At 50.0% G+C, this 18,555-nt stretch overlaps 1 protein-coding gene and 1 pseudogene across 3 annotated transcripts in view; one reads left to right on the forward strand and one right to left on the reverse strand.

Moving 5' to 3' along the window:
- The window catches only part of CSAD (cysteine sulfinic acid decarboxylase), a 33,520-nt gene extending 18,067 nt beyond the window's left edge, over positions 1 to 15,453 (forward strand). The window contains exons 1-15 of one of the 3 annotated variants that reach the window (XM_026000391.2): positions 877 to 1,489; positions 1,741 to 1,877; positions 2,073 to 2,199; positions 2,270 to 2,360; positions 2,623 to 2,729; positions 3,129 to 3,244; positions 3,706 to 3,785; positions 4,543 to 4,597; positions 12,457 to 12,573; positions 12,650 to 12,714; positions 12,983 to 13,064; positions 13,463 to 13,662; positions 13,820 to 13,871; positions 14,149 to 14,238; positions 15,106 to 15,453. In XM_026000391.2, the coding sequence (XP_025856176.1) occupies positions 1,752 to 1,877; positions 2,073 to 2,199; positions 2,270 to 2,360; positions 2,623 to 2,729; positions 3,129 to 3,244; positions 3,706 to 3,785; positions 4,543 to 4,597; positions 12,457 to 12,573; positions 12,650 to 12,714; positions 12,983 to 13,064; positions 13,463 to 13,662; positions 13,820 to 13,871; positions 14,149 to 14,238; positions 15,106 to 15,279 (1,482 nt within the window). In that variant the 5' untranslated portion in view covers positions 877 to 1,489; positions 1,741 to 1,751 and the 3' untranslated portion in view covers positions 15,280 to 15,453. Of the gene's footprint in view, positions 1 to 876; positions 1,490 to 1,740; positions 1,878 to 2,072; positions 2,200 to 2,269; positions 2,361 to 2,622; positions 2,730 to 3,128; positions 3,245 to 3,705; positions 3,786 to 4,542; positions 4,598 to 12,456; positions 12,574 to 12,649; positions 12,715 to 12,982; positions 13,065 to 13,462; positions 13,663 to 13,731; positions 13,872 to 14,148; positions 14,239 to 15,105 lie in introns of those variants that run through there. The other 2 variants (XR_012002854.1, XM_026000390.2) reach the window with 2 other exon arrangements.
- Positions 15,454 to 17,008: 1,555 nt separating this feature from the next.
- LOC140599867 (small ribosomal subunit protein eS17-like) lies at positions 17,009 to 17,385 on the reverse strand (annotated as a pseudogene).
- Positions 17,386 to 18,555: the final 1,170 nt, after the last annotated feature.

Raw genomic sequence — 18,555 nt, forward strand, 5'->3', positions numbered from 1 at the left:
GCTCCTTGCAGGGAGCCTGCTTCTCCCTCTGCCTGTGTCTCTGCATCTCTCTGTGTGTCTCTCAGGAATTAAAAAAAAAAAAAAAGAAAAAATAAGTAGTAGACTCCCCGCTGAGCGGGGAGCCCCACTCGGGGCTCAATCCCAGGGTCCTGAGATCATGACCAGAGCTGAAAGAAAGATGTATAACCAGCTGAGCCACTGAGGCGCCCCAATGAGTTCCCGTATTCTGCAGGATAAAACCTAGATCCTTGGGCCTGGCTGGCACTCAGGGCTCCCCAGAATCTCCTGCAACTCTGCCCACCTTGCCTTTGCTCCAGTCTCATCTTGCAGACCTCCCTCCAGCCAGCCAGGTGCCTTCCCCGACCTTACATCAAGCCATACCTCTTTCCCCTGTTGGCTCATGGCATCACCCTACCCCCAATGCCTCCCTCCCTCCCTTTTGTTAATCTCACTTCTGCCCACTTTCAAGATTCGGCTCCAGTCCTGCTTGCAGATCTTCTCCAGCCTTCAGCCGCCATCTGCCATCCGTTTCCTCTTTTCCTCAATAGCATACGGGGGCAGCATTCAGCCTGTGACTGTTGCACATGCATCTGTGTCCTCCCAGCAGACAGGGAGGCTCTTTCTGTCGCCTGCAACCTGTCGTGAATGCAGTTGGTGCTCATTTCAGATAACGCTTTGTCTGTACTGAGCACTCTCAGCCTGCAAGGCACAGGATTCTACTTGTTAAGCAAAATGTTTCCTCAACATAACCCCCTTTCCTTCCTGCTCCAGGAGAGGGCTTTAGAAATGAAGATAGTTCTGGAAAGCCCTCTCTGGGGGTGGGGATGCAAAGAGACAAACCGTTTCTTTTTTCTTTTTTCTTTTTTTTTTTTTTAAGATTTTATTTATTTATTCATGAGAGACGCACAGAGAGAGGCAGAGACCCAGGCAGAGGGAGAAGCAGGTTCCCTGCAGGGAGCCTGATGTGGGATCCGATCTCAGGATCCGGGATCGCACCCTGGGCCCAAGGCAGGCACCAAACTGCTGAGCCATCCAGGGATCCCCGAGACAAGCCATTTCACCTCCACCTATCTCTCCCTGGCTCCCTCCCCCTGTGTCTCGGGGTCATTGGCAGCAGTTTCTTGCCCCTCCCCTCCCCTCCCCTTGTCTCCTGTCCAAACATTCTGCACGTGGTGGCCAAGTCCCCTCTCCAGCCCTCTGATTCACAGTGGTTCTTCCTGCTGGCTGCTCTCTCAGCCCTGATGTTAATGTTTTTGCTTTTCATCTCGTTTCCCCCTTCTTCGAGCCAGCTAATGATTATTCAGGGACTTGTCTCATCCAGCCGTCCCCTATCCCTAAGTTCTCTTTAGGGCAAGGGTCACGAGAGTGATCTCATGGCCATGTGACTGCTGCCTATACCTCACCCCCTCCGCTGTCCTGATCCTAACACTCTCAAAAGCTGGTTGTGTGCCCTGCCTCCAGCCACCTGAACGGAGACCTGAGTGGGAAGGTAAGCCTCTGGTCCTCGCCTTGGGCAGGCAGTGGCCACGAGTTTCCAGCTGCTCCGCTCCCGCTGCCTCCTTGTTCCCCACCTGGTGCTGCTTACTGACTTTCTCCCTGGGCACCCGCTTGCCCTTGTCTGTGCAGTGAAGGCTGGGGCGGAGCTGCAGGCGGCCGGGCCCTCTGTGGCCGTGGGGTCCTGCCGCCCGGGCCCAGGGGATGCGCAGGCTGGGTGGGGAGTTACTCCGGCTTTGCTCACAGATTTCCTCCTGATGGCTGACTCCAAACCACTCTGCTCCCGCGACGGGGACCCCATGGCTGCAGAAGCCTTGCTCCGGGATGTGTTTGGGATTATTGTGGATGAGGTCATTCGGAAAGGGACCAGTGCCTCGGAGAAGGTGGGTCCTGCCCCCTCCTCCCGCCCGCGTGCCCGGCTCCCAGCTCGCCTCCTGCCACAAGGCTTCACCCCACCATTCATCACTGTCTCCCCGTGCGCCTCGGGGCCGCGTCCTGGGTCCTCCTGTGTCTGTTGCCCTGGTTCCTGGGGGGGTGGTCCCCGGCCCAGGACCTCCGCCCCTGCCCCCTCCCGCCAGGTCTGCGAGTGGAAGGAGCCCGAGGAGCTGAAGCAGCTGCTGGACCTGGAGCTGCGCAACCAGGGCGAGGCGTCGGAGCAGATCCTGGCGCGCTGCCGGGCCGTCGTCCGCTACAGCGTCAAGACCTGTGGGTGCGGGGCCGCGGGGGGCTCTGGCCTGGGCGCAGCCCGGCGCTCAGCCCCGGCTCCTTCCCCTAGGCCACCCGCGCTTCTTCAACCAGCTCTTCTCGGGGTGGGACCCGCACGCGCTGGCGGGGCGCATCGTCACCGAGAGCCTCAACACCAGCCAGTGAGTGCCCCGGCCGGCCCCCACCCCGTGGCCGGGGAGGACGCTTCGGCTGGCAGCGCCGCTGGCACCTCTTTCTGCTCATCCCCTCGGGCTCCCTCCTCCCAGCGTTCTCAGGCCTCCTGACCCCAGCGCTTCCTCCCTGTCCGTCCCTGGCTCCCGGTCGCCAGCTCGTCCTCCCTGGCTGTCCCCCTCCTGGCCCGCCCCCCAGCCTGGCCGGGGCAGCCCCCCTCCGCTCGCCCTGCCTCATGCCCGTCTCCGGCAGGTACACGTATGAAATCGCCCCCGTGTTTGTGCTCATGGAAGAGGAGGTGCTGAAGAAGCTCCGGGCCCTGGTGGGCTGGAGCTCCGGGGACGGGGTCTTCTGTCCGGGTAGGTGAGAAGGAGCGGCCCCCTGTGGCCCTCGCGGGGTTCCTCCCCCGGCCCTCTTGCCCTGTGCTGGCCGGGAGGGGCGATTCCTCTTTGTTTCCTCTCCAGCTGGGCTCGGGCCAAACCGGGGAGAAGCTGCCCAGGCCCCTGTATCCTCGTGTTTGCCAAACAGCCGTGGGATCAGCCCTCCGGTGCCTGCCCGGGAGGGGAGGCGCTGTCCTGGGTCAGCCTGGGAGCCGGAGGGGAGCGGTCGGGGCCGCCTGTCCCGGGTCATCGCAGCCGTCCCGGAGCCCGGAGCTGATCCTCGTGCTGCTTGAGCCGCTCCCTTGGGTGGAGAGGTCGGGGCGGCCGGCTCCGGTGTTGACCCGCTGCTCCTCCCTCTTGCCGCCTTCCCTGCGACAGGTGGCTCCATCTCCAACATGTATGCTGTGAACCTGGCCCGCTATCAGCGCTACCCGGACTGCAAGCAGAGGGGCCTGCGGGCCCTGCCGCCCCTGGCACTCTTCACGTCGAAGGAGGTGGGAGGAGGCTCAGGCCTACCGCGGGCTCCTGGCTCTAATGTCCGGCCGCTGAGCCTCCCTGCCCCTACCCGTCGCCGGGGTCAGCCTGCCTTCAGCCAGACGTGCTTCCTTCCAACCAGGGGGCTGAGTCAGTGCTCCGTTCCCCTTGCCTTCTGTGTGGGGAGCAAAGGGACAACGAGTGCCGCACCCTTTCTACTCCCAGTGTAGTCTGTGGACCAGGAGCATCAGGAGCACCTGGGAGCTTGTTGGAAATGCACAATCTCAGGCCCCACCCCAGATGTACTGAGTATGATCTGCATTTGAACCAGAGCCTTGGTGATTTGTAGGTGTGGGAACATTCGAGAAACCTTGGTCTACAGGCTCATCTGTTGCGGCTCACACATTTACCAGTCTCTCTCCTCCCTCTCCTCTCTGCCCTCTCGCTGCTAGCCTAATCTGCCCTTTGCCTTTCTCCACAGTGTCATTACTCCATCAAGAAGGGAGCTGCTTTTCTGGGACTCGGCACTGACAGTGTGCGAGTAGTCAAGACAGATGAGAGGTAAAGGCCCTTCTGTTCACATGGCTCAGACCCAGCCTGGCACAGTGTACTTCACCACTGCCAGGAGCTCTGGCCTCGGGCCCGTGCCCCAAATGGGTTTGTCTCCCTTCTCTGTTTCTTCTTCTTCTTCTTTTTTTTTTTTTTTTTTTTAGATTTTATTTATTTATTCATGAGAGACATAGGGAGAGAGAGAGAGAGAGAGGCAGAGACACAGGCAGAGGGAGAAGCAGGCTCCCTGTGGGGAGCCCGATGTGGGACTCAATCCCAGGACTCCAGGATCAGGCTCTGGGCTGAAGGCAGACACTCAACCCACTGAGCCACCCAGGCATCCCTCTCTGTTCCTTCACAGTTGTCCCTTCTGTCTACTGGTGCCTACTGGAGCCCCTGATATCTATTTACCCCTTTAGGAAAAAAAAATCAACATAGTGGACTCTGCATAGCTAGCCCCACGTTATCCTACTCTCAACAGTTGTGTCTTCCAGCTGAGAAAACCGATTACTTCTTTACCCACTCGGTTTTCTTCTCTATTTTTCTTTTAAAAGATTTTATTTATTTATTCATGAGAGACACAGAAAGAAGCAGAGATACAGACAGAGGGAGAAGCAGGCTCCCCGCAGGGAGCCCGATGCGGGACTCGAGCCTGGAACTCGATGCCGAGCCTGGAACTCGATCCCGGGTCTCCAGGATCACGCCCTGGGTGGGAGGCAGGCGCCAAACCGCTGACCCACCCAGGGATCCCCTCGGTTTTCTTTTCTAGAGGGAAAATGATTCCTGAGGATCTGGAGAGGCAGATCGGTGTGGCCGAGGCTGAGGTGAGTGAGGGAGGGGTGCTGGGGCAGTGGAGCGGGACCCCTTGGTCTCTTCTAGGAGACTCCTCTGGGCTCTCCACACTGAAGAGCTCATCCCTCTTCTTGACCTCTGTGCCCATGTCCCCCATGGGCGGAAGTGATCAGGACACTCTGTGCTGCTCTCAGGGGCTTTGCTGAGACCCGCAGGCGGGACCAGACCCCCGGGGTCAGGAGCAGGCCTGAGTCACGGAGTGGATCCCTAGGCAGCATCAGCAGGGAGTATGTTGGGGGCCTGAGTGTAGCGTGGAAGGTTTCCGTGAGCCGCGTAGCTCCGTGCAGGGAGAGCTCAGGAAGATGTGCCAGCCGCAGTGAGGAGGGCGGCCTTTGGGCAGTGGGAAACGCGGAGGCGCCCTGCACGCTCGGGGCGCGTGGAAACTGCCGCAGCCATCCTGAAGGGCATTTGGCACTCTCCATACAACTTTTTCTTTGTATCTGCAAGGATTTTATTTTATTTTATTATTATTTTTTTTAATTTAATTTTATTTGTTTATGATAGGCACACAGTGAGAGAGAGAGAGAGGCAGAGACATAGGCAGAGGGAGAAGCAGGCTCCATGCACCGGGAGCCTGACGTGGGATTCGATCCCGAGTCTCCAGGATCGCGCCCCGGGCCAAAGGCAGGCGCCAAACCGCTGCGCCACCCAGGGATCCCCTCTGCAAGGATTTTAAATTTTGTTTTTGTGTGTGTGGTTTTTTTTTTACTCTAATAACTATGCAGCGATAGCACTTTGTGATTGAATTTTCTTAAGAATTAATGATGTTGAATATCCCTTACTGCACTTCTTTGCTATCTTACTGGTTTCTTGGTAAATCGAATGTCCAAATGCCTTGCCCATCATACACACATACACATAGATGTATTAATCGAAGTATAGTTGACACACGATGTTCCATTTGGCTCAAGTGTACAACTTAGTGATTCAGCACGTTTGTGTTACAGTATGCTCACAAGTGTAGCTGCCATCTGTCACCATACAATGCTATTACAGTATCATTGACTATATTCCCTGTGCTCTACCTTTTGGCACTATGTCTACAATCTTTTTTTTTTTTCAAAGATTTTATTTATTTATTCATAGACACAGAGAGAGAGGGGCAGAGACACAGACAGAGGGAGAAGCAGGCTCCATGCAGGGAGCCCGATGTGGGACTCGATCCAGGGTCTCCAGGATCACACCCCAGGCTGCAGGCGGCACCAAACCGCTGCGCCACCGGGGCTGCCCTACAATATCTTTTTTTGTTAAGATTTTATTTATTTATTCATGAGAGACACAGAGAGAAGGCAGAGACACAGGTAGAGGGAGAAGCAGGCTCCATGCAGGGAGCCCGGTGTGAGACTCGATCAACCGCTGAGCCACCCAGGCATCCCTCTACAATATTTTTTTAAGGTTTTATTTATTTATTTATTTGGGGGGAGAGAGAGCACTCACGTGCATGCCCACTTGTGGTGTGCAGTTCAGTGGTTTTTAACAGAGTTGTGCAACTATCGCTACAATTAATGTCAGAACATTTTCATCACCCCAAAAGGAAACCTTTAGCCATCAATCCCCAATTTTCCCCAGACCTCCTACTAGGCAGCACTAAGCTAGTTTGTCTCTCTATGGATTTGCCTATTCTAGATTTTTTTCATATAGACGGACTTACATTATGCATGGTGTCTTGTGATGAACTTCTTTTACTTAGCATGCTGTCTTCAAGATCCTCGTGGTAGCGCGTCACTACTTCATTCCTTTGATCGCTGGATAATATTCCATTGTATGGATCTACCATATTTCATTTATCTGTTCATCAGTTGACGGACATTGGGGTTTCCACTTTTCAGCTATTTTGAGTAATGCCGCTCTGAACATTTGTGTACAAGTTTTTGTGTGAACACGTTTTTCCCTTTCTCCTGCTTATATACCTGGGGACAGAATTGCTGATTCACGTGATAACTCTGTATTTAACTTCTGAAGAGCTACCAGGCTGTTGTTCAAAGTGGCCATGCCAGTTTCCAGTCCCACCAGCAGCATATGAGGGTTCCAGTTTCTCCACATCCTCACCATCACTTGTTATTTCTTTCTTTCCTAGTTTGTTTGTTTGTATTTTTTTTAAAGATTTTATTTATTTATTCATGATAGACACACACACACACACAGAGGCAGGGACACAGGCAGAGGGAGAAGCAGGCTCCACGCAGGGAGCCTGATGCGGGACTCGATCCCGGGTCTCCAGGATCACGCCCTGGGCTGAAGGTAGTTGCTAAACTGCTGAGCCACCCAGGGATCCCTCCTAGTTTGTTTCAATCAAAGTATGATTTACATAAAGTGTTACGTTAGTTTAGGTGTACAACATAGTGATTCAGCAGTTCTATCTCTATAGTACCCAGTGCTCACCACAATAAGTGTTGTCACCATGTGTTATTACAGTATTATTGACTAGACTCTTTTTTTTTTTTAAGATTTTATTTATTTATTCATGAGAGACAGACAGAGAGAGAGAGAGAGAGAGAGAGAGAGAGAGGCAGAGACACAGGCAGAGGGAGAAGCAGGCTCCATGCAGGGAGCCCAACATGGGACTCGATCCGGGGTCTCCAGGATCATGCCCTGGGCTGAAGGCGGTGCTAAACCGCTGAGCCACCTGGGCTGCCCTTGACTAGATTCTTTATGCTGTACTTTCATCCCCATGACTTATTTTCTAACTGGAAGTTTGTACCTCTTAAGCCACTCTATTTCACTCATCCTCCCCCAACCTCCCCTTTGGCAACCACCAGTACCAACTTAGCCAGCCAGGCGTTCCCTCTGCCCATTAAGAAAAAAAAATTATTTATTTGACAGCGAGAGAGAGCATAAGGAGGAGCAGCAGAGAGAGAAGCAGGCTCCCCACTGAGCAGGGAGCCTGACACGGGGCTTGATCTCAGGTCCCCAGGATCATGACCCGAGCCAAAGGCAGACACCCAACAAACTGAGTCACTCAGGTGTCCCCCCCTGCCCAAGCCCATTTTTAAATTGGGTTATTATTATTTTTTTATTTCTCTTTTTTATTTTAGTGGGTGTGAAGTGTTGCCTCGCTGTGGTTTTGATTTGCATTTCCTTAATGACTAATGATGTTGAGCATCTTGTCATGTGCTTACTGGCCATTTTTATATCTTTGGAGAAAAGCCTATTTGTATGCTTTGCTTCATTTTTTTTTTAAGATTTTATTTTATTTTTTTTGTCTGTTTGTTTAAGATTTTATTTATTTATTCATGATAGACATAGGGGGAGAGAGAGGCAGAGACACAGGCAGAGGGAGAAGCAGGCTCCATGCAGGGAGCCTGATGTGGGACTTGATCCTGGGACTCCAGGATCGCACCCTGGGCCAAAGGCAGGCGCTAAACCGCTGAGCCACCCAGGGATCCCCTAAGATTTTATTTACTTATTAGAGAGAAAGAGAGCACAAGCAGGGTTAGGGGCAGAGGAAGAGGGAGAAACAGACTCCCCACCAAGTGGGGAGCCCAAAGTAGGGCTTGATCCCAGGACCCTGATATTATGACCTGAGCCAAAGGCAGGTGCTTAATCCACTGAGACCCCCAATGCCCCCCTTTGCTCAGTTTTTAATTAGGTTTCCTTCATTATTCTATTATAAGTGTTCTTCATCTGTTCTAGATATGAGTCCCTCATTAAATATGTGACTTGAAAATGGCTTCTTCCATCTTGTAGGTTGTTTTATCACCTCCTTGATGGTGCACTTTGAAACCAAAAGTTTTAAATTTTGGTGAGGTCCAATCTATTTTTTTCTTTGGTTGCTTGCATTTTTGGTGTCATATATAGGAAAGCTTTGTCTAGCCCAAACTCATGAAGAGTTACTCCTATATTTTCATCTAAGAGTTTTATATATTTTTTATTTTTTAAAGATTTTATTTATTCATGAGAGACACACAGAAAGAGAGAGAGGCAGAGACACAGGCAGACAGAGAAGCAGGCTCCATGCAGGAAGCCCAATGTGGGACTCAATCCTGGATCCCAGGATCATGTCCTGAGCCAAAGGCAGACAGACGCTCAACCGATGAGCCACCTAGGTGTCCCTCATATATTTTTTAAAAGATTTTATTTACTTATTTCAGAGAGTGAGAGAGAGAGCACCCATGAGCAGGGGGCAGGGGCAGAAGCAGACCCCCCGCTGAACAGGAAGCCTCATGAGGACCTTGACCCAGAACCCTGAGATCATTACCTGAGCCCAAGGCAATGGCTTAACCAACTGAGCCTCCCAGGTGCCCCAAGTTTATATATATATATATATTAAGATTTTATTTATTAATAAAAAGATCTTATTTTATTTATTCATGAGAGACACACAGAGAGAGGCAGAAATATAGGCAGAGAGAGAAGGAGGCTCCCTGCAGCGAGCCCGATACGGGACCTGATCCCTGGACCCTGGGATCACGTCCTAAGCTGAAGGCAGATGCTCAATCACTGAGCCACCAAAGGCATCCTGAGGTTGTTGTTGTTGTTGTTTTTTTTTTTAGACTCTATTTCTTTTTTTTTTTTAAATATTTTATTTATTTATTCATGAGAAACACAGAGAGAAGGCAGAGGCATAGGCAGAGGGAGAAGCAGGCTCCTCACAGGAAGCCTGGTGTGGGACTCGATCCCAGAACTCCAGGATCATGCCCTGGGCCAAAGGCTGATGCTCAACCACTGAGCCACCCAGGTGTCCCTAGACTCTATTTCTTTATTCATGAGAGACACACAGAGAGAGGCAGAGACACAGGCAGAGGGAAAGGCAGGCTCCATGCAGGGAGCCCGACGCAGGAGCCGATCTCTGGACTCCAGGATCACGCCCTGGGCTGAAGGCAGGTGCTAAACTGCTGAGCCACCCAGGGATCCCACATCCTGAGTTCTATATTTTTGAAGTTTATTTTGTTTTATTTTATTTTATTTATTTATTTATTTATTTATTTATTTATTTATTTATTTATTTATTTATTTTTAAGTAAGCTCTATGCCCAATGTGGGGCTTGAACTCATGACCCTGACATCAAGAGTTCTATGCATTATTGACTGATCCCTCCAGATGCCCCAAAATTTTATTTATTTATTTCCCCCCCAAATTTTATACTTTTAATCCTTACATTTAGTTCTATGAACCATTATGAGTTAATTTTCATGTATGATAAGTATTCCTTTTGTATGTGGATATATAGTTGTCCCAGCACCATTTGTTGAAAAGAATACTCTTTCCCCCAATGAATTATCTTTTTCTTTTTAAGGATTTATTTATTTATTTATGAGAGAGAGAGAGAGAGAGGCAGAGACACAGGCAGAGGGAGAAGCAGGCTCCATGCAGGGAGCCCGACGTGGGACTTGATTCCGGGACTCCAGGATCACGCACTGGGCCAAAGGCAGACGTCAAACCGCTGAGCCACCCAGGGATCCCCCCCAATGAATTATCTTGACATCTTGATGAAAATCAGTCGATTATTGGAGCACCTCAGTGGCTCAGCTGGTTAAGCATCTGCCTTCGGCTCAAGTCATGATCCCAGAGTCCCAGGATCGAGGCCCACATAGGGCTCCCTGCTCAGCGGGGAGTCTGCTTCTCCCTCTGCCCCTTCCCATTGCCTGTACTCTCTCTCTCTCTCTCTCATAAATAAAATCTTAAAAAAAAAAAAAAAAGAAGAAAATCAGTTGATTGTAAATGTGAGGCGGTGTTTCTGGATCTGGATTCTTAATTCTGTTCCATCCATCTGCACGTCTATACTATAGACCACATTACCTTGACCAAGATACCTTTGTTGTAAGTTTTGAATCAGGAATTGTGAGCTTTCCCACCCTGCTCCTTTCCTAGATGGTTTTGGCTATGCTAGGGCCCTTAAATTTCCATATGAATTTTAGGATCAGCTTGTCAATTTCTGCTTCGAAGACAAGTGGGATTTTTTTTAAACTTTTTTTTTTCCTTAAAGATTTTATTTATTCATGAGAGTCACACAGAGAGAGAGGCAGAGACACAGTTAGAGGGAGAAGCAGGCTCCATGCAGGGAGCCCGATGCGGGACTGGATCCTGGGACTCCAGGATAAGGCCCTGGGCTGAAGGCAGGCGCTAAACCGCTGAGCCACCCAGGGATCCCGCCAAATGGGATTTTGATAGGAATTGTGTTCTATTGGTAGATCCATGAACATGGGATGTCTTTCTATTTCCATCTTCTTTGGTTTCTTTCAACAATGCTTTGTAGTTTTCAGAGTATATGTTTTGCACTGCTTTTGTTAAATTTATTCCTAAGCATTCTCTCTGATGGTCTTATAAATAAAATTTTCTTTTTTTTTTCTTTCTTTCTTTTTCTTTTCTTTTCTTTTCTTTTCTTTTTTTTTTAAGAAGAGTTTATTTGTTTCAGAAAGAGAGCACTAGCAGGGGTGGGAGGAGCAGAGGGAGAAGAAGACTCCCAGCTGACAGGGAGCCTGACGCAGGCCTCCATCCTAGGATCCTGAGACCATGACCTGAGCAAAAGGCAGACATTTAACCAAATGAGCCACCCAGGCGCCCCAAATGAAATTGTTTTCTTCATTCTATTTTTGGATTGTTCGTTGCTGATGTGTAGAAATACAGTTGATTTTTAAGTCTTGATCTTGTACCCCTGCAAACTTGCTGAACTCATTTATTAATAGTTTTTTTAGTGGATTCCTTAAGACTTTCTAGTTATTATATTATGTCATTCAGAAGTAGAGATAGTTCTGCTTTTTTCCTTTCCAGTCTGGATGCCTTTTATTTTATTTTCTTATCTAATTGCACTGCTAGAACTTCAGTGCAATGTTGAATAGAAGTGGGGAGAGTGGCCACACTTGTTATGTTCCTGATCTTAAGGGGAAGGCTTTCAGTTTTTCAGCATTGAGTATGATGTTAGCTCTGGGCTTTTTGTAGTTGTCCCTTATTAGGTTGAGAACGTTGCCTTCAACTCCTAGTTTGTTGAATATTTTTATCAAGTGGGAGTGTAGGATTTTGTCACATGTTTTTCTGTGTCTATTGAGATGTGTTTTTCCCTCTTTATTCTGTTGATAAGTGTGTATTACATTAATTGATTTTTGGATGCTAAACTGAGCTTGTTCTCCTGGGACAAATCATTTTGTCATAATGTATAATTTTTTTATATGTTGCTAATTTTGGTTTGCTAATGTTTTATAGATTTCTATACCTATGTTCAAAGACATATTATCTGTAGTTTTCTCATGATGTTTTGTCTGGTTTTGGTATCAGGATAATACTTGCCTCATAAGATGAATTCAGAAGTGTTCCTCTTCTGTTTTTTTGGGATTTTTGTGAAGAACTGGTATGAGTTCTTTTTTAAACATATTATAGAATTCATCAAAGAAGAGAGGCAGAGACACAGGCAGAGGGAGAAGTAGGCTCCATGCAGGGAGCCCGACTAGGGACTCGATCCCAGGACCCAGGATCATGCCCTGGGCTGAAGGTGGCACTAAACCGCTGAGCCACCCAGGCTGCCCTGTAGTAGTGTTTAAAAATAAAAATTCAAGTTCTCCATGAACTTTTGTACTATTAGAATTTTTTAAATAGCATTTTGATCTTCCAGTAAAGACATTAACATTTTTTGAAAGTGTATGAGCTTTGGAAATAGACCAGCAGACTGACCTAGGATTGGAATCCATCTCTGGAGCTTCACCTTGGGGGCTAACTTTGTTAATACCTCTGAAGCTTAGCACCCTCACCTGCAAATTAAATGGGATAGTAGCATGTTGTGAGGTTGAAAGGGCCCAGGTCAGGGATGCAGTAAGAGTGTAGAGATGGCTCAGCCCCAGGCTCTGGGTAGCTTTTTAGAGACCTTCACAGCTTCTTTCTTCTGCATTTTTACCGCAGGGTGCTGTGCCATTCCTGGTTAGTGCCACCTCTGGCACTACTGTGCTAGGGGCCTTTGACCCCCTGGAGGCAATAGCTGACGTGTGCCAGCGTCATGGGCTGTGGCTCCATGTGGATGTGAGTGAGACTTGGGCCTGAGGGTGCGGTGGGCTGAACCAAGGCCAAGGCCCACGTTGTTCCTTTTACTCCACAGGCTGCCTGGGGTGGGAGCGTCCTGTTGTCACAGACACATAGACATCTCCTGGATGGGATCCAGAGGTGCATATGGCCACCTGCTTTCTGAATCCCACCCTTCACATCCTTGGTCCAGAGAATAGTCCTGGACTAGGGAGCTTCTGACGGCAGTGAGGGAAGGAGGTTGGCGGGAGGGGCGTTGGAGAGATGATGGAGAGATGATGGAGAGGGCTGGGAGGTCAGAAGTCCCTCTCACCGCTGAGACGAAAGCCCCTTTACTGAGGGTTTGGTAGAGGAGGGGTCTCGGGTTGAGGAGCAGCCAGCTGACCCGGCTTTGTTCTGCGCACCCCAGGGCTGACTCGGTGGCCTGGAACCCCCACAAGCTGCTCACAGCGGGCCTGCAGTGTTCAGCTCTTCTTCTCCGGGACACCTCGGTGGGTCGGCTCACCCTGGACCTCCGTCTTTTTCTCTGGCCTACCTCAGAGAGGGTGCTGGCCTTGCTGTGCCCTCCCTCCTGCCCGCCCCGTCCAAAGCTACGTATCCATGACCACCTGCAGCCCTGCAGTGCCCTCACCCCCTGTCTGCAGTGCCCCCCCACCCCCCCACCGCCTGTCTGCAGGCAAAGGGAAAAGCTCCCAGCTTGATGTAAGCGAGGGGATCCTGGGCCGACCTTGGGAAGAACCGTGGGAGAAACCCAAAGGGGCCCGAGTCGGCGGCCAGCGCCCCCGGTGCCGGTGCCAGGGGAACGGGTGGGCTGAGCTAAGGAATGGCAGGTGCAGCTCTGGAGGCAGCGAGGGGGTCTGACAGGCCCCCCCGCCCCTCCGACCTACAGAACCTGCTTAGGCGCTGCCACGAGTCCCAGGCCAGCTACCTCTTCCAGCAGGACAAGTTCTACGACGTGGCTCTGGACACTGGAGACAAGGTGGTGCAGTGTGGCCGCCGGGTGGACTGTCTGAAGCTGTGGCTCATGTGGAAGGCGCAGGGCGGGCAAGGGCTGGAGCGGCGTGTGGACCAGGCCTTTGCCCTTGCCTGGTAGGAGGGGGGTGTCGGAGGTCCTGCCCCCGCCCGCGGCCCTGCGCCTCACATTTCCCTCGCCCTCAGGGTCTCTTGGCTCATTGTCGGGGGCTCTTCCGTTTCTGTGGCTCCGCTTTGTGTCCTCTGTTTGTGATTTGTCCCTCTCGGTGTGCAGGTACCTGGTGGAGGAATTGAAGAAGCGAGAAGGATTTGAGTTGGTCATGGAGGTAGGAGCGAGTCTGCGCTCTTTTGTGGCCCCGCTCCCACCCCCACCCCCCTACTCCCCCCTACTCCCCCCTACCATCCCACCCCCCCACTCCCCCACCACCCCTACTCCCCTCTAGCCTCCCACCCCCCACCCCACCACTCCCCCTCTACTCCCCCCTACCCCCACCCCCCCACCCCTGTCCATCCCACACACAAAGCCCTAAGGGGTCAAGAGGGCCAGTGAGGGGGGCAGCCCCCTTCCACAGCCCGCACACCCTGTCCTCCTGTTCCTCCCAGCCCGAGTTTGTCAATGTGTGTTTCTGGTTCGTGCCCCCCAGCCTGCGGGGGAGGCAGAAGTGCCCGGATTACAGTGAAAGGCTGGCCAAGGTAGGCTCCTCTGGGCTCCTCGGAGCCCACTTTAGGGAACTACTGCCTCGGGCTGCTGCGGGCTGCTGCGGGCTGTCCCTGCCCCCTGCTGGCCAAGCGCCGGCCTCGAGGCTGGTCTTGCTCCTGAGCTGGGGGTGTGAACTGGGAGCCGCCACCAATTTGTCCTCATTTCCGTGGCGGTGAGGATAGGAAATAAGGTATGTTTCTGGAAAACAAAAAGAGGACCGAGAGGGATGTCATGGGAGAGGTCACCAGTGCGCAGTAGTGGCCCGTGGGAGTTGTGCTGGGAGCTCGGGGCCGGGGCCGGGACAGCCAGGTGAGGCCTCATTCCCTGCCACGGAGCAGCCCTACAGCCCTACAAGGCCGTCCAGACGTGCCTCCCGGAGGAAAGGAGCTATGTCATGTCCCTAAGGATAGATTGGTACTAGGTGCCGCAGATAATCTGGAAGGACAAGAACGTTCTTGCCCTTAAGGAGTTATTTAGAAGAGCAGAGTTGCCTATTTGAAACCAACATGTTTGAGGCAATCTTGTGACTTGTGTGTTAGATTACAGGGTGCAGATCGCAAACATCCCAGGCATTCAGAGAGGGGAGAAGAAGGTGTCAGGGCTGTCACCCTGTGTTGGGAGTCAGGGAACAGTCAGGATTGGGCAGAAAATGGCCCATGTGACACCTTGGGGATAGGTAGGATGGGAGTAATGCAGAGGCTGGAGAAGGCAAGCAGGTGGGATGTAGTGGAAAAGGTGACCTGGGGCCTCAGGAGCTGAGCGATGAGCCTCCCTGGGAAAGGTAGCTGAGTGAGAGGGAAGTGCACCTAGGGGACCTGTCCCCAAGGCTGCGCTGGAAATTCTCTCCACCTCTTCTGTAGGTGGCCCCAGTACTCAAGGAGCGCATGGTGAAGGCGGGCTCCATGATGATCGGCTACCAGCCCCACGGGACCCGGGGCAACTTTTTCCGCATGGTTGTGGCCAACCCCGCGCTGACCCGGGCTGATATGGACTTCCTTCTCAACGAGCTGGAAAGGCTGGGCCAGGACCTCTGAGCTTCCTCCTCACTGCTGGCCTTGGCACCCACCTCCCCCTCGCTGTCTCTGTGCATTCGCCTGTGCTCCCAAGAACAGAGTGACCTTAACAACGTTTGAGTGTGTTGACCCGCTAACTCTCCTATGAAATATTTGCCATTAGGAAAATATTTAAATAAACTAACAGTATATCCATATGATGGAATGTTTCTCTGCCATTAAAATTATATTTACAAACAAGATTTTTACTGATAGGAAAAAAATAATGTGCTACTGGAAAAGCTGGAAACAAGACTTTGTGTATAGTAATATCTGAGGGTGTTCGAACATACATAGGAGAAGATGGATAGAATGAAATATGCCCAATGTCAATAATTTTCCCTGGGATGGGATTATAGGCAATTTAAAATTAACATTTCTAGGGATGCCTGGGTGGCTCAGCGGTTGAGCGCCTGCCTTCAGCTCAGGGTGTAATCCTGGGGCCCTGGGATTGAGTCCCACATTGGCTCCCTGCAAGGAGCTTGCTTCTCCCTCTGCCTGTGTCTCTGCTTCTATTATCTCTCATGAATAATTTTAAAAAATCTTTAAAAAATTAACATTTCTAAACCTTTTGTGTTCCCCCCTTTTATTATGTAATGAATATACATTACTTTTATAATAGGGAAATAATAAAGTTAAAATTTCGATTACATCATTTTAGTATGTTTTAAAGTTTGATACCTTTCTTTTTTTTTTTAATTTTTATTTATTTATGATAGTCACACACAGAGAGAGAGAGTGAGAGAGGCAGAGACACAGGCAGAGGGAGAAGCAGGTTCCATGCACCAGGAGCCCTGGGATTTGATCCTGGGTCTCCAGGATCGCGCCCTGGGCCAAAGGCAGGGGCCAAACCACTGCGCCACCCAGGGATCCCAATTTGATACCTTTCAACCAAATAATAGAGAATGTGATTTTTTTTTTTTTTTTTTTTTAAGGCAAGTGTAAGAGGGATGCCTGGGTGGCTTAGCAGTTGAGCATCTGCCTTCGGCTCAGGTCATGATCCCAGGATCCAGAATCAAGTCCCAAATCGGGCTCCCTGCAGGGAGCCTGCTTCTCCCTCTGCTTGTGTTTCTGTCTTTCTCTCTGTGTTTCTCATAAATAAATAAGTAATATCTTAAAAAAAAGAAAAGCGGGTATAAGAGAGGCTAAAAATAGGAAACGTTTTTCTCAAATCTATAGTAGGAGAGGAAAGACCACAAGTGAAGTAGCTCTAAATTAACTATACTTCAGTGGCATTGAAAACAAACTGGGTACTGATTATGTGTTGAGACCAGAGCTGTGTCCACTTATCACTCTCGAAAAATCCTCACACACAAAACAAAGGAAGGTGTTTTGTATAGGTGTGCCTGGCTGGCTCAGTCAGGAGAGCATATGACTTGTGATCTTGGGGTTGTGAGTTTGAGCCCCACAGGAGAGATTTACTTACTTAAATATATACATATGTAAATTTTTTTAAGAATGGATTTTCCTTCTGTAATTTGAACAACAGAAACCAAGCTAAAAAAGAAAGAAAGAAAGAAAGAAAGAAAGAAAGAAAGAAAGAAAAAAAGAAAAAGACCCAGCAACCAGACATCCATTTTACACTCACAGCCCTGGGCTGGTGTTGCTTTTCAAGTCATTTTTGGGGAAAGAGGCCATTAGCTACACGAGTTATTTGCTTGGTTTTGTTTTGTCGTCCAAGGTCTATTGAAGATAATTACAGCAGGAAGATTCAAATGGCTCCATGTGGTGTTCTGAAATTCGTCTCAACTCTAGGCTGAGTGACCTGCCGTTTGGACAGACCACCAAAGTCTGAGACCTTCAACATTTCCTTAGTGTCAGGTCTGCCTTCCTGATCTCCTGATCCGGGGCTGAGACCTCAGGAACGTAATTCTCTCACCTTTCTCCCTCTTCGTCCTTCGGCTTGATGGAGACCCCTCTCACTGGGCCTCTCTGAATCTGCTCCATCTGCCCTGTGACAGCCTGTTCTGTTGTGGAATTTCCTGCCGGGGATTAACGAGGCCTCCTTACACGTGTGCTTGCTGGTGTGGCATCGATGCCCAGGGGCATGTACTGCTTCTCGATGACCACCCGGCCCACCTTCTTCATGCCTTCCGCGCAAGCTCAGCCCACGTTGGTGGGCCTGGTAAAAGAGGAAACAGCGCTGCACAAGTTATTAAGGACAAGTGGCAAATCTACTGGAACTTTCTGTTATTTCCAATTCCTGAAAATACCATTTATGAAAACAATAATGTGGTCATGTAAAAATCATCCAAAGTTATTTGAAGAGGCAAATACAGACTGTTCAAACCATAGTGAAAGAACATCCAAATTGTAGACCCAAGGCAGCCCTGGTGGCTCAGTGGTTTAGCACCGCCTTCAGCCCAGGGTGTGATCCTGGAGACCTGGGATGGGGTCCCACGTCTGGCTCTCTGCATGGAGCCTGCTTCTTCCTCTGTCTCTCTCTCTGTCTCTCATGAATAAATAAATAAAATCTTAAAAAAAAAAAAATCATAGACCCAATTCTCTTCACCATTTGGCAGGGGGAAAAAGCCTTTCTATTCATAAATTACTAATAATTCCCCCTATAAACTTATTTTCCCACAAATGCTATTTGACTTCTTCCAAATAATAAAATTTTTTTTTAATTTTTTATTTATTTATGATAGTCACAGAGAGAGAGAGAGAGGCAGAGACACAGGCGGAGGGAGAAGCAGGCTCCATGCATCGGAAGCCTGATGTGGGATTCGATCCCGGGTCTCCAGGATCGCGCCCTGGGCCAAAGGCAGGCGCCAAACCGCTGCGCCACCCAGGGATCCCCCAAATAATAAAATTGTTTGAGGTTATTAATAATTTGAACTCTAAGCCCTATTCTTTTTTTTTTTTAAGATTTATTTATTTATTTATTCATGAGAGACACACAGAGGCAGAGACACAGGCAGAGGGAGAAGCAGGCTCCCTCCTGGGAGCCCCATGTGGGACTGGATCTCTGGACCCCAGGATCACACGCTGAGCTGAAGGCAGATGCTCAACCACTGAGCCACCCAGGTGCCCCTCTAAGCCCTATTTTTAAAGAGTTCTATATATCTGCAAAATGTCTTAAACTTTGTGGAAAAGACAAACTAAAAAAAAGATTTTCAACTCAAAACAAAGCTAGAAAGCAAAACCAAAACCAAAATCTCCAAGATCCGATCCTTTAATCATCTCTATCTGAGAAATATATATTTTTTTTTCTGAGAAATATTTCTAAAGTGAAGATCAGAAAGACAAGACCCGGAT

The sequence above is a fragment of the Vulpes vulpes genome, chromosome 8 (genome assembly GCF_048418805.1).
Source record: "Vulpes vulpes isolate BD-2025 chromosome 8, VulVul3, whole genome shotgun sequence".
Classification (NCBI taxonomy): Eukaryota; Metazoa; Chordata; class Mammalia; order Carnivora; family Canidae; genus Vulpes; species Vulpes vulpes.